We start from the raw sequence: 16,014 nt of genomic DNA on the forward strand, positions 1-16,014 counted from the left end.
TGGCAAGAATAGGGGATTAAGTACACACAAATGTCTGGGCTCTATAAAGTGGTTAAAGCACAAGGAGGTGGGGGAAGGGGAATGGTGTGCCCGTCAGGCTTTGTGAGCACACAAAGCTTTCTCAGAGAAAAGCCCCTGGAGACCTGTACCCAGCAGTGGGGGCGGAGGCGGGGGCGGGAGGGGGAGGGGGAGGAGGTGTACACACGAACTTCCGGCTTCGCGGCCTTCTAAGCCCCGCCCCGAGACCCGCCCCGCCCCCTAGATCCAGCCCCTCTTCCTTTCGTGACGCCACCTTCGGTCTCTAGGCAACGTGGGGGCTCAAAACTCGCAACCGGGTGGCCGCTACTTGCGGGCCCTGCTCTTCTGGAGCGGGCCCGTGATCGTTTGGCGCTCGAAGCCATGAGCCTGCCGCTGCTGCCGGGCCTCGGCTTCAACCGCAATGTGAGTAGGGAGGGCTTCAGAGGTCAGAGATCGTGCCAGACTCTGGGGTAGTACTGGGGATAGCGTCCAGGCAGGGTCGAGGCGTGACCTCCTCCCTGGCCCCTCCAGTACACCTGCTCTGCTTTCATTTCTTTGGATCTGATCTCAAGTTGGACCCAACTTCAGAGACTAGTTGAACCTTTCCAACTTATTCCTCATGTTTTCTGTTTCCCACTGCACTGGAGTGTTTTCTTACATGAGATAAAAATATTAAGTCCTTACCAATGACCAGATCTTTGATGGTAGTCAATGTTAGCAATAATATGTATCAGTCATCTTTGATAAAGTTATCCCAGAAACTGCTTTAATCACCTTCCAAAGGATTCGATGCTCTTAATAGCTCTAGGTACTACTGTTTATCCATTTTACAGTCCAGGGAACTGAGGTGGAGAGCAATGAAATGCTCACAGCAGAGCTTTACAGTCCTTGTAAAGAACCTGGTTTCTACCAACAAGTTTTAACAGCTCAAGAGCCTGTTTCTTATCCTTAATACCCTATGTGACAGAAATTGATATTATTGAAACGAGGAAACTTGGCAATCTCAAGCCTTAAAGAGAGTAGATAGGAATGGTTTCCACTGAACTGTAAAGATTCAGTTCTGAAATTTAAGGAGAGAAGCACCCACCCAAATTGAGACTCCCCCCCCCCCATTGTGAATCACCTAGAATTAAACTTTGGCTCATTTCAAAACAAGAGGAAGGTACAAAACAACATGTTATTACAACAATGACCAAAAAACAAACAAACAAGAAAACCTAAGCATGAAAGAAAGAACTTTTGCCAGTAAATAATATCACCTTATGTACACAACTACAAGAAAATAATTCAGGCTTTTGTTTGCACTGCCTTTCTGGTTTGAGTTGAGTTTGCAGGAAGAAGGTAAGACACCAATGAAAGGGTCTAGGAAGAGTCATGCATTTGTGTTTAGAAAATTGGCAGCAGATTGGACAATGTCAAATCTAAGTTTTCAGCCCCCAAATCACAATTTACTTTATAGTTTTGAGCCACCACATCCACAAGTAGGATAATATAATTTGTGTCTTTCAATTTTTTAAAATTTCTTTATTTGGGGATTAATGGTTTATAGTTCACAGTAAAATACAATAGTTTGTACATATAACATTTCTCAGTTTTCCACATAACAATTCAACCCCTTCTGCCATCAGGTTCCAGGACCTAACCCAGTCCTTTACTTTGGGGTAATACAGCAATTCCAGTCCAAGTTCTGCTTAGTGTTTTCCCTTCTGTTCTTATTTTTCAACTTCTGTCTATGAGTGAGATCATCCCATGTTCATTCTTTTGTTTCTGACTTATTTAATATAACTCCTTCAAGCGCCATCCAAGATGGGGTGAAGAAGGTGAATTCACCTTTTTTAATAGCTGAGTAGTATTCCATTGTGTATATAGACCACAACTTCTCAGCTACTCATTTGTTGTTGGACACCTGGGTTGTTTCTAGACTTTGGGTATTACAAACTGTGATAATGTGAACATAGGTATACACAAATCTTTTTGGATGGGTGTGGTTTGCATTGGCTTATTATATTCCACATATTAGAGACATTTTTTGGTAATTGTATTTCACTTTCTAATTTCATTTAGCATAATCACCCCAAGTGTCATTCATAATTTTGCTAAGGGTGGGATGCCATCTTTTTAAAAAAAAAATGGTTGAGTACTATTACACTGAGTATGTATACCACAACTTCTCTCTTTCACTTTTTAATTTTTTTATTATCTTTATTTATTTTTTAATTATTTATTTTTATTTTTAAAAATATTTATTTCTTTTTGTTGCCCTTGTTGTTTTATTGTCGTAGTTATTATTGTTGTTGGATAGGACAGAGAGAAATAGAGAGAGAAAGGGAAAGCAGAGAAGGGGAGAAAGATAGCTAGACACCTGCTTCACCACTTGTGAAGTGACTCCTCTGCAGGTGGGGAACCAGGGGTTCGAACCGGAATCCTTAAGCCTCTACTTGCGTTTTGCACCACTTGCGCTTTGCCTGCTGCGCTACCCCCCAACTCCCTTGTTTTTATTTATTTTTTTTACCAGAGCAGTGTTCAGCTCTGGTTTATGGTCCTGTGGGGGATTGGACCTGGGACTTTGGAGCTTCAGGCATGAGAGTCTCTTTGCATAACCATTATGCTATCTACCCCCACTGTTTATCTTTATTTATTTATTGGATAGAGACAGTCAGAAAATCGAGAGCGAAGGGGGAGATAGAGAGGAAGAGTGACAGACACATGCAGTACTATTTCACCACATGTTTTACCTATCAGTTTATTTGGATGTTCTTTTATTTAGTACCAGTTTTTCTACTGAGTTGCCTGCCTTTTTTCTTAGTGATTTGTAGTAGCTCCATCTAGCTTGTAGATAGGGCTCTTAGGTTAATTATCTGTGTTGCAAATATATTGTAGAGCCCTTTTGGTCTCTTGAGAGCTGTTTTTGTTGAATAATTTTTTTCCCTTCTAGATCAGTGCTTTCTGTTTTCTGTTTAAGAAATCATTCTTTACACTATTGTCATAATATTTTTCTGTGATAACTTCTGGAAATGTTGTTGTATTTACATTTCACATTGAGATCTGCTATGTAGGTAGAATAAATGTGTGTGTGTGTGTGTGTGTGTGTGTGTGTGTGTGTGTGTGTGTGTGTGTGTGTGTAAAGAGGTGGGGTAAGATTTTATATTTTCCCAAGTGGATATCCAGTTGACACATCATTTGTTACAGAACAAAGCCTGTCTGACTTAGGTCTTAATAACCTTGTTGGCTTTATCAGGCAATCTATGGCATAAATGAGCAGTATCCAGTCTTGCAGATAGAAAGAAACTCCAAGGAACTATACAAAGCAAGAACTTTCATAGACCAAAAAACAAGAAAACTGTAGTTGACAAAAAGTGGATTGAGGTAGCTAGCACAAGGTTCATTTCCTTCTAAGGCATAGCAGTGGGTTTTAAAGAAGATTTTCTAATTGATTCCAGACAGGAAGATTCACTATTGACTGGTATAAAAGTTTCCATTTCTGGGCAAATGGCAACTTCAATCTTTAAGTTTGAGGTTGGTGATGCAGGGCTTAGTATAAATGACTCCATTTTGGGCCCAGTTGCTTTGTTTTTTTAACACTTTTTTTTTTTTAAGTCACCCGTTTACCCTTTTCCACATCCCTACAGAGCAACTTTTGTTATAGCCAAGGATTCAAATAGGTGTGGGTCTGCTTCTAGACTCATTAATGCATTTATTTTATTTTAAATTTCTCTTTTGTTTGACACTAGGGTTATCACTGTGGCTTTGTCCCTATATGATTCCACCATTCCTGGCAGCCATTTTTTCATATAGTTTGAGAGACTGAGAGAGATAGGGAGGGAGGGAAGGAAGGAGAGAGAGAGAGAGAGTAACACATGCACTCTGCTGGAAGAACCACCACCCATCCTCTCATGAGTGCTTTAACCAAATTATTAACTTTGTGCCTCAGAAAAATAGGGGTGTGTGTGTGTGTGTGTGTGTGTGTGTGTGTGTGTGTATGTACACACTAGGAAGTTACTATGTTCTTGCTAGATACTTTGGATTATCCCTGGATAAGTCAGTGTTTTTATTGCTATATTCATTTGTTAAATTTGCAGACCTTGCTCTCTACACATGCAATTTCACCACTTCTGAGCTCAACATTTTTTTTTTTATTTATAAAAAGGAAACATTGACAAAACCATAGGATAAGAGGGGTACAATTTTGCACAATTCCCACCACCGGAACTCTGTTTCCCATCCCCTTCCCTGATAGCTTTCCTATTCTTTAACCCTCTGGGAGTATAGACCCAAGGTCATTGTGGGGTGCAGAAGGTGGAAGGTCTGGCTTCTGTAATTGCTTTCCCGCTGAACATGGGCATTGACAGGTCGATCCATACTCCCAGCCTGCCTCTCTCTTTCCCTAGTGGGGAAGGGCTCTGGGGAAGCGGAGCTGCAGGACACATTGGTGGGGTTGTCTGTCCAGGGAAATCTGGTTGGCATCATGCTAGCATCTGGAACCTGATGGCTGAAATGAGAGTTAACATACAAAGCCAAACAAGTTGTTGACCAATCATGGACCTAAGGGCTGGAATAGAGCAAATGAAGAGTTGGGGCACCTCCATTTTGTAGTTAGCTAGTAGGCATATTTAGTTATATTCCAAAGGGCCTGTGAGTATACTAGTTTTTTTTTTTTTTTCCTTTTTCTTTTTGCCCCTGAGCCTGAAATCTGATATGCCGGTGGATCCAAGTTATTGTCTGGGGAGGTGATGTCATGGCTGGCAGAAGGACCAGAAAGCTGGATCAGGGAAGAGAGTAGCTCCCTAATATGGGAAAGGGGTATAAATATTGTTGATTGTAAATCCCATGGATTTGATGTGATCTGGGGCCCATATTCAGCTTAGGAGCCTCTGTGACCTCTGCATCCCTGTAGATCCGAGTTCATATTCTGTGGTCATGAGTAGGAACGTTCCAAACTGCCCCAATATCAGGACCCATCTTCCTCAGGTGTAGCATAGAGTATGTTGTCCAGCCTCCCTTCAGAGGATGGAATTTTTTTTTTTTTTGCTTCTAGTGTTATCACTGGGACTCGGTGCCTGCACTATGAATCCATTGCTCCTGGAGGCCTCTTTTTTTTCTTCCCCATTTTGTTGCTAGTTACTATTGAGGTTGTTCTTTGATAGAATAGTGAGACATCGAGAGAGGAGGGGAAGACAGAGAGGGGGAGAGAAAGACAGACACCTGCAGACCTGCTTCACCACTTGTGAAGTGACCCTCCCTGCAGGTGGGGAGCTGGGGGCTTGAACCAGGGTCCTCACGCCAGTTTTTGCTCTTTTTATTTCATATACATAGGAAATGGAGACAGGGAAGGAGAGACACCACAGCACCAGAGCTTCCCAGATGCTGTTGCACAACTGTGTTGTGTGATGACTTGAGTATGGATTGTGTGCATGGCAAGGCACATGTTCTGCTGGGTGAGCTGTCTTCTGAGTCAGTGTTTTTACAATGAGTCTCCGCATACGTTTCCAAATCTGGTGGCTGCATTTATAGAATTGTTGCACTGGCATGAGTACTAAATGTGCTGTGTGTTGCCAAAACATCAATATTAATAAAGTGATAACTTGTTAAAAAGATGGTAGACCCTCTGACATATAATTGTCAGAAAGCCAGTAAAACCCAGTCTGGCATTTTTAAAAATCACTTTACCTCCATGACCATGACAGAGTCTTTCTTGCCGAACTGAATTATCAAGTGAAAAAGCCTTGGTTTCCTGGAGGTGGTATAATTACTGCCTGTTTGGGTCTAAGATGATAAATAACAAGCTAACTTTCTTTACTGCTTTGGCTTAGAAATGAAAAGGAACGGGGGTCTGGCGGTAGGTAGCGCAGCTGGTTAAGCGCACAGGACGCGAAAAACCCGCCGAAGGATCTCCGTTCGAGCCCCAGGCACCCCACCTGGGGTGGGGGGAGTGTTGCTTCTCTGGCGGTGAAGCAGGTCTGTAAGTGTCTATCTTTCTCTCCCCCTCTTTCTTCCCCTGGGCAATAACAACAATAATAACGACGACAAAAACAAGGATAACAATAAGGGCAACAAAATGGGGGAAAGACGGCCTCCAGGAGTAGTGGATTGGGGAGTAGTGGATTCGTAGTGCAGGCACCGAGCCCCAGGAATAACCCTGGAGGCAAAAAAAAAAAAAAAAAAAATTAAAAGGAACTTGCTTTCTCCCTTACTTAACCTGCTGGTAGTCAGTCCTGAGCAATAGATTGATTTCTGTCCACAGCTAGACGATGCGCCACTTACACTTCTCTCTCAGAAATAAATAAAGTAGTGCACTTTGTAAAATCTAAGCGTTTGTGCCACTGATGACATTAACTTACTGTGATATGAGTTAATTGAAAATATTAGGGAAAGATCACAACTAAATCCCAGGCATACAAGATCTTTTTTTTTTTTCCTACAGGTTACAAACTGGATTTTTATTGAGCTAAGAGAATCTCAGGCACACTGCCAAAAATGATAGGGTATTACAGTTAGAAGGAACATTTCTACCTAAAGCTAAAAATCCTTTTTACAGTGCTTTGTACCTCTAATGTGCCTATAATGGTAATGATGCTCTCTGTTCTGTTTTCGTTTTTTTTTTTTAATCTCATCATTGGAGCTTTTCCACTCCAGGCTAACTATTTTTTTTCCTAGACAGAAAGAGAAATACAGAGACAGACAAAGGATGCAAAGGATGAGAGGAAAAGATACCATAGCACCAAAGGTTCCCCCCTAGGACCCCACCTCAGAGCCAGGCTTGAATCTGGAGTATTCACATGGTAAAGCAGGCACCTTCCCATGTGCTCTCTCTTGCTGGCTCGTGCTCTCTCTCTCTCTTTTTTTTTGTAGTCCATCACCTAATTTATAATACAACAGTGATTTCCTTAAGAAAGGAAAGTTGTTCAAATTTGCAACCACACAATAAAATAGGAACTCAGGATCGGGTTCTCATAAAAAGCTGTGGGCAATTCCTTGAAATTTATTTTTTGTAAATAGGTAAAATGATATTTCAAAATATAAAATCTGTATTTTAGTCCATACTCCCAGAGGGGGAGAAATGTTAGGGCAAGTTGACTAGAGCACTCTGAAACCCAATTCCATCAGGACCTGGAGAGAGAAGAGGGAAAAATAAATAAGGAAAGACTTTCAGAAGTAGTAATAGGTATAGGTGTGACTTAAAATGGAAGAGAAGGCAGGACCATAGGAAAAAAATGGGTAAAAAGGGGCCGGGTGGTGGTGCACCTCTTTAAGGGCACACATCACAGTGCACAAGGACCCAGGTTCAAGCCCCCAGTCCCCACCTGCAGGGGGAAAGCTTCATGAGTGGTGAAGCTGCAGGTGTCTCTCTTGTCTCTCTCCCTCTCTATCTCCCCGTTCCCTTTTTTTTCTCCCTGTCTCTATCCAGTAATGAATAAATAAGATTGAAAAAGATCAATAGAAAATATTTAAAGAATATTGTATTTACTGTCGAATGTATAACATTAATCCCCCAATAAAGAAAACAGTATTTAAAGAAAAAGAAAAAATAGGAAAAATATATATTGATAGTCATAGAAATAATAGTCAACCCCATATCTTGTGTTGACCTTTGGAGAATCACTACAGTTTCCAGTAGAGGGAATGGGTGGGGACACAGAACTCTGGTGGTGGGAATGATACGGAATTATACCCCTCTTATTTTGTAATTTTGTAAATCACTAATAAAAACGACTATTTTAACCAGTGCATTTATAAATAGATGACAGTCATATGTAAAAAGTATATATAAATCTATGTAATATATAGATTGATATAGTTATTAGCTATATTATATAGGAACATTTTAATATATAGGGAAAATTGTTCTATGGGAAATTTGTCAGTGATTTAAATGGTAAACAAGACAGGGGAGGAGAGTGGGTAAGAAGTAGAGATACCTGCCGCACAGTCCCTGCAATTGGGGACCACGGGCTTGAACACTGTCCCAGCCCTTAGAATGATGTTTTTATACAAAATCATGCAAGCATGACCTACCCTATGATCCTGCAATTCCTCTCCTGGGGACATATCCTAAGGAACCCAACACACCCATCCAAAAAGATCTGTGTGTCGGGTTGCGTGGCTCGGAGGAGAGAGAAGAGACCAGAGTGGAGTGGGAACACAAATCTTTATTCACAGGGACACCCCAGTAGTTGAGGCCACGTGGAGCTAGCAAAATGGCCGCCTCCCACTATGCCTAGCAGCCCTTCTCTGGGTCCAGAACATTATAACTGTGTCACGTAGGATACTTTAGGCCATAAGTAACAGAATACCTGGCCAAGAATGAATTAAAGCCAGTTAATCATCACATGTCATCAGGACTGTAAAAGTATGGCAGTTTTGAGTTTAGGTAGTGACGTCATAATGAACTCAGGCTTTTTTTTTTTTTAATCTCTCCACTGTACCATCATCAGAATGTTGAGTTTTCTTTCTTATACTTGTGACCTCATGGTTGCTAGGTGAGAGGGAGAGTAAAAAAAAAAAAAAGTCTCTATTATGATAAAACATAATGTCCCTTTCCCCCATAGATTCTTTCTAATGTGTTAGTGGGCAGAAACCAGTCACCCACAGTCCTTTGCTACAGGATACTGAGAGGTTATCCTGATTTGTTACTATCTCCTTTTGGATCTTGGCAAGAGATAAGGGAATAAATAATGACTGTTAGAAGTCAACAAATCTGATCTATCATACGGGTCACAGACTCAGTACCATACTTGTGACTTTAGATGCTTTCCTTAGCCTTAGCATCCCTTTTATTTAGTAATCCTTTCTGTAAAATATCTTTGATCGTCTTTTTAATTATATGAGTAATACACAAGCACGTCACCATGGTAAAGTTTCTGAACAATGCCATTCTCTAAGACTCTTCTTTTTCATATTGGAAAACAAGACTAATAATTTGGTTAAATCAGTATGGCCACCCACTGCCTTTGAATGTCTTGGACTTTTCCTTCAGTTATAGGTTTATTTATCTTGTTTCCCTACAACATTCTCATACCTTTTTGTTTTGTCATTCAGATTGTAGTCACCCTCTGAAACTTGGTTCTGATTCTCCATCCTCATTAAAACCTTGCCTGATCATTTCACTTGGAACTCTCTCTCTTGTCTATATAACCCTGATTGTTAATATTGTGCAGACCACTCATTTTGGGCCAGTGAAGTAGCTCACTTTGGTAGTGTGCTTGCTTTGCCATGTGTGTAACCCGGGTTCGAGCCCAGCCCCCACCACATTGAAGTGGTGTGGTTTTCAGTGTTATGGTCTCTTTCATCCTCTTTCTGTCTTTATCAATCCCCCCAAAAAAACAAACAAATAAAAACACAAACCAAGACTACTGACTTACCTTCTCTCTTCACTTTCTCTCTCTCTCTCTCCACCACAGCACTGCTCAGCTCTGGTTTATGATGGTGCAGGGAATTGAACCTGGGATTTTGGAGCCTCAGGCATGAGAGTCTCTTTGCATAACCATTATGCTATCTACCCCTTGCCCTCCCTTCTCTATTGTGTCTTATGTTCCCCTAAGTGTGATCATGGTATTCCTCAGTTGACAAAGAAACTTATGATTCATTGCTCCTCGGGTGGATTTCTTACTCTTCTGGTGCATTCATTACCCCTGGCAGGTTCCTCACGTGTGCCTGTTGGTTACCTATGACTCTCTTACCATGCCTAAAATCTTTGAGTGGGGTGTGTAAACCCGGGTTGTGAGAATCATGTCTGGGATTAACTTCTCACTTAATGTCTTTCACTTATGCTATGGAGCAATGTAATTTTTTTTTATTCTGGCAACAGTGAATATAGAAGATGGAAAGTCATTTGCTTTTTGTGGCTTAAATAGGTCATAAGCCTCTCAGGATGCATGACTTACACAAAACATCCAGGGCAGCAATGAAGGTGTCACCAGGTAAGTTGGACTCAAAGCCTGCCTGGACTACTGTGTCATGCTGAGGGACATTTCTCTTTTTCTTGTTGGCTTTCAGTTTGACTTTCCCTGGAAGTAACAGGGAAATTTATCAGAGCATTTATCTTCAACCTTAGCAGACCAGTGTCTCAACAGCAGGATGCCAGACAGACAATTGTGTAGGTAGAAAGGGTTTTTTTTTTTTTTTTACTTGAGTTTATTCCCATTCCTACAGTTACATAAAAGGGCAGGATCAAATTATTAGGATGGAATGAATTCCCCAAAGCAAAGGGAAGGGAAGTAAGATGTGGACATTTTCACTCCTTTATTATTAGCCAGGTACCAGGATACTCTAGTTCAACCTGAAAATTCCACACTGTCAATGTCACCGGTTTGGTTAGTTGAAGGCTAATCAATTTCTTTGCAATTCTTTGGCATTCTAAAGGAGGGAATGGCTATGGCTTCTGAGACTTAGAGTAGAGCTGGTGAATTTCCAGCCTGTGGACTGTAGATGGCCTATATTTGGTCTGGGCCTGCCCAAGGGCAACCACAGGCAAGACTTGAAAGTCCATAAATCTAGAAGCTTTTTTTCCCCAAGGCAACATAAAGTACTACTTTTTAAGTTGATATGTTTGTATGGCCTGCAAATAATGTTATAAATATCCATATGACTGTTTGGCTAGTTTAAGGGAAGGTCAGGTCAATTCACATGGGGGGTAGTGGTTAAGTTAGGCTACCACTACGAGAAAGCTTTTCTTCTTCACATGAAATATGTTGCTTTATCAGACTGCAACAGATGTTTGTTCTTATTATTTACAGGACTATTTCCACCTCATTTCTATGAGAATTTTATTAATTTATTACTCATTTGTGTCCAAGTTCATACTTATTACCTTAGTTCATACTTATTACCTGAAACCTCTCCTAGTAACCAAGGAAAATAGGCCCTCCCTACCCTTATTTTTTGCTAATTGAAAAAAATTGATACAACTGTAGATTCACATGCAATTGTAAGAAATAATACAAGCTGGGCAAGGCAGCATAATAGTTATGCAAAAATACTTTCATGCCTGAGGCTCCAAAGACCCAGGTTCAACACCACCTTAGAGCTATAGTTCTGAGCAGTGCTCTGGTATCTCTCCCTCTCCCTCTCCCTCTCCCTCTCCCTCTCCCTCTCCCTCTCCCTCTCCCTCTCCCTCTCCCTCTCCCTCTCCCTCTCCCTCTCCTTCTCTCTCTCTCTCCATATCTATCCTCTGTACCTTTCTTAAAATAAAATATATTAAAAATAATAGGCATTTTGTGTACGCATTACCCAACTTCCTCTTCATTAAGCAAGATCACAGTACAATGTCATCAGGGTGCTAACATTAGTATAAACCACACATCTTAGTCATACCAAATTTTACATTTACTGTGTAGGGTCTCCCTCTCCCTCTCCCTTTCCCTCTCTCCAGTGTGTGTGCATTTAATCTACTGTTAATACCTCCCCCACTTTTTTTTTAAATCAGAGTACTGCTCAGCTCTGGTTTATTGTGTGGTGGTGGTGGGGGGATTGAACCTGGGACTTTGTAGCCTCAGGCATGAGAGACTCTTTGCATAACCATTATGCTATCTACCCCACCCCCCATATATCTAGTCTATACAGTTCATCACATGTACAACTTACTGTGACCACCATAACAAGGAAGACACAGAACAGATCTGTCATAATGATTCCTCTTCCTTCCTACTTCCTAATTTCTAATTTCAAAAAAATTATTATCTTGAAAACATGTACATGGAATCACAAAGGATGTTACCCTTGGATTTTTTTCCAGTTTGCATTATTTCTTGGAGGTTTATCTAGATTTATACTTGTATCAGTTGTCCATTTTTATTGCTGAGTAGTATTCCACTTATATGCCAGTTTCTTTTTTTTTTTTTTAATATTTACTTATTCCCTTTTGTTGCCCTTGTTTTATTGTTGCAGTTATTATTGTTGTTGTTATTGATGCCTTTGTTGTTGGATAGGACAGAGTGAAATGGAGAGAGGAGGGGAAGACAGAGAGGGGGAGAGAAGGATAGACACCTGCAGACCTGCTTCACCACTTGTGAAGCGACTCCCCTGCAGGTGGGGAGCCAGGGGTGCAAATCCGGAGGCGCGAATCCGGGATACCTGCGCTGCTTAACTTGCTGTGCTACCACCAGACTCCTTGTAGCAGTTAATCTTACTAGCCACCTGCTGAAGGATATCTGGGCTATTTCCAGTTTGGGGTTTCTATAAATAAAGTGACTGTGAGCATTCATGCAAGGCTTTTGTGTGGACATGCCTTTTCATTTTCTGGGATAAATACTCAAGAGTGCATTTGGTGGATTATATAGTAATTATGTGTCTAGTCTTATTAAAAATAAAGTTACTGTTGAGAGTGAATATACCATTTTGCATCTTCAGCAACAGTGTAAAAGTGATCTTGTTTCTCCACATCTCGGTCAGCAAATTTGATGAGGCACAATTTATCAATTTTTCCTTTTATGGATAGTGCTTTGGGTGTTGAGTTTAAACCCCCTCCCTGCCAGCCCTGATGATCTTCTCTGATGTGTTCCTCTAAAATTTTCATAGTCTGTTTGTATCACGATATGTATTTTATATTTTGTGTCATTTGTTATATGATACACAAATATTTATGGCTTTAATATTTAATATTTATATTTATGACTTTTCATATTTAATATCTATATTTATTTTGTGATCCATCTTGAGTACATTTCTCTCTAAGGTGTCAATTAAGTCATGACTTATTTTATTTTGCCAATGAATCTCCAAGGACTCTAACACCATTTGTCTAAAAATATATTCTTCTTCCATTGAGTTGCTTTTTGCACCTTTGGACAAGATTGAATCTCTATTAGGCCTGATCCCATAGAAAACCGAACACAGTCACTCCTGTTTTTGTAAGAAGGGGAAGACTACTTGTAGTCGAGAGAGCCTTACACAGATCTTCCTCTCTTTGTTTCATGGAATATTTACGCAAGTACAAGGAAGGGCTTGAAATTTCGTTCTTGCCTGTTTCTTGAAACACAGGAAGCGAATGTTGGGACACTTGATGGGAAGGTTATTTTTATTCATTTTAGGAAAAGTGGAAATTGAATATCAGGATAAATAGGATAGGAACATTGAGGTCCTTAGCTTAACTGGCTTTCTGGAGAATGTGTTTTTGTGAATTTCCTTTTAAAATATAGCTTGTAATATTCTGCTTCTTCAAAGCTGTTTCTGCCGAATAGAGTGTGTGAAGTTGCAGGGTTTATTATTTTTTTTTCCATAACCCAATTTGTCCACGTCAGGTAGACTTATATGCTTCACCATTATATGAGCATATTTGTGTGGGTCTCAAGTTTTTTATTCTGTTCCATTGGTCTTATGTGTCTGTCAGTGCTAGGCTGTTTTTACTACCATAGTAATAATAGTAAACCTTTGGTACCACATTTCCTGTGACGACTTTCACCTTACCTTTGCTAAGATTCTTCTTTGTCTTGGACTTTAGAATTTTAGCATACATTTGTCTAGAAATACTTTTGCTGGGGCTTTGATAAGAACTGCATTAAATCTCTAGATAAATTCAGGGAGAGTTGACATCTTTACTATCCATGAATCCAATATGTCTCTCCATTTCTTTAGATCATCTTTGACTCTTCATCAGAATTTTGTAATTTTCATCTTATAGACTCTATACATGTTTTTTCTTTCTTTCTTTCTTTCTTTCTTTCTTCCTTTCTTTCTTTCTTTCTTTCTTTCTTTCTTTCTTTCTTTCAGTGATTTTTGAGAGCGGGAGAGAGGTCATACCCTTGGGTCTAGGGTTTCGTTTTTTAATTGGGGTCAAGGGTATTACTGGCTCACTCTTAATTGCTGGATTGAAACAAAAATTTCTGAGAGCAAAAATTTAAAGTGAGAAGAGAAAGAAAAGAAAAGAAAGAAAAAAAACCTGGTTAAGTGGTTTGACCAGTCAGTTATGTAAATCAACAAAGATCTGCAAAACACTGAAACATCACTTTGGGGTGGTGGGGGGGGGGACACACACATAATGACTTTTGTGTAATGGTTTTGCAAAAGACACTCCTGCCTGAGGCTCTGATGTTCCAGATTCAATTCCCAGCACCACCATAAGCCAGAGTTGAGCAGTGCTCTGGTCTCTGTCTTTCTCTATATGTCTCTCATGAATAAAAATCAATCAATAAAATATTTTAATAAAGAAACATCAGTTTCAGGGGCCAGGCCATAGCATATCCAGTTAAGTACACATATCACCATGTGTGAGGACTGGGTTTGAGCCCTCATCTGCAGGGGGTCCCCTTCACTAGTGATGAAGCAGGTCTGCAGGTGTCTGTCTTTCTCCCCCTCTTTCTATCTCCCCCCCTGTCCTCTCCCAATTTCTCTTTATCCTATCTAGTAAAAATTAGAAAGGAAAAAAAATTGGCCACCAGAAGCTGGCAGCAGGCCCCAACTATAACACTGGTGGCAATAAATAAAGAAGAAAGAAAGAAGGAAGGAAGGAAAGAAAGAAAGGAAGGAAGGAAGAAAAAAAGAGAAAGGAAGGAAGAAAAAAGAGAAAGGAAGGAAGGAAGGAAGGAAGGAAGAAAGAAAAGGGAAGAAAGAAAGGAAGAAAGAAAAACAGTTTCTTGGGGCAGGCAAGATGACTCTTTAGTAAGGTAGAGAAGCAATATGTTTATTTATTCATTTAACCCTCTTTGAAGTGGATATCTCAACATCAACACTGCATTGACCCTGCTGAATTCAGTTAGTAGTTTTAGGATTTTAAAAATAAATTTTGTGGGAGACGGGCGGTAGCGCAGTGGGTTAAGCGCACGTGGCGCAAAGCGCAAGGACCTGCCTAAGGATCCTGGTTCAAGCCCCCCGGCTCCCCACCTGCAGGGGAGTCGCTTCACAGGCAGTGAAGCAGGTCTGCAGGTGTCTATCTTTCTCTCCCCCTCTCTGTCTTCCCCTCCTCTCTCCATTTCTCTCTGTCCTATCCAACAACAACGACATCAATAATAAGTACAGCAATAAAACAACAAGGGCAACAAAAAGGGAATAAATAAATAAGTAAAATAAATTTTGTTGGGTTTTTTCTTTGTATGTAATTATACAATTATAGTTCTTCCTTTGTAATGCATTTTTATTATTATCTTTATTTATTGGATAGAGACAGCCAGAAATCAAGAGGGAAGGGGGTGATAGAGAGGGAGAGAGACAGAGACACCTGCAGTACTGCTTCACCTCTTGCAAAGCTTTCCCCCTGCGAGTGGGGACCGGGGATTCAGACCTGGGTCCTTGCGCCTTGTAACGTGTATTCAACCAGATGTGTGCCACCACCCGGCCCCCATTTTACTTTTCTTACCTTATTATAGTAGGTGAAATTTCTGTTAATTTGTTAAATAGCAGTGAGGAGACCAAATATTCTTATTTTGTTCCTGATCTTTGTGAAGGAATACTCAGTTATCATTTTTTATTAATAAAAACGGAATCACTTATATACATATGTATAATTATAACTTATAATATGTCTGTAGATGGTTATCTATTTTGTCAATATTTAAAAAAAATTTAAATTTATTTATAAATTTGAAACATTGACAAGACCATAGGATAAGAGGGGTACATTTCCACACATTGTCCACCCCCAGAGCTCTATATCCCATCCCCTCCCTTGATAGCTTCCCTATTCTTTATCCCTCTGGGAGTATGGACCCAAAGGTCATAAATTATGGTGAGCCCTTGTATGATACAGCAAATCCCAACAATGGGATTTTTCAAAGTTAGCCCAATTGCTAAATGATTTGGTTATAGCTATAACTATCTATTGCCTTCTTAAACCCTAAGACAGCAGAAACCTTCCCCTTCCTCTATAAAGCCCATGTTTCTTCCAGTCCTGAAATCTCTAGGGTGGGGCTCATTTTCCCGCATGCTTCTCCCAGTTCATACCAACTGATACTGCATCTGCTGATCTCAACCCAATCAATGCAACCAGTACCACTTCAGCATGTCAATATATGTATTTTTACCACTTCAAATGAAGTATGAGAATTTTACTTCCATTTAACAACCTAT

At 40.3% G+C, this 16,014-nt stretch overlaps 1 protein-coding gene across 2 annotated transcripts in view; it reads left to right on the forward strand.

The window, feature by feature from the left end:
- Positions 1-282: 282 nt before the first annotated feature.
- EFHC2 (EF-hand domain containing 2) overlaps positions 283-16,014 on the forward strand; it is a 201,342-nt gene continuing 185,610 nt past the window's right edge. For both annotated transcript variants that reach the window (XM_060182527.1, XM_016190474.2), the window contains exon 1: positions 283-441. In XM_060182527.1, coding sequence (XP_060038510.1) covers positions 400-441 — 42 coding nt within the window. In that variant the 5' untranslated portion in view covers positions 283-399. The remainder of the gene's footprint in view (positions 442-16,014) is intronic.

Source organism: Erinaceus europaeus, chromosome X, assembly GCF_950295315.1.
Source record: "Erinaceus europaeus chromosome X, mEriEur2.1, whole genome shotgun sequence".
NCBI lineage: Eukaryota > Metazoa > Chordata > Mammalia > Eulipotyphla > Erinaceidae > Erinaceus > Erinaceus europaeus.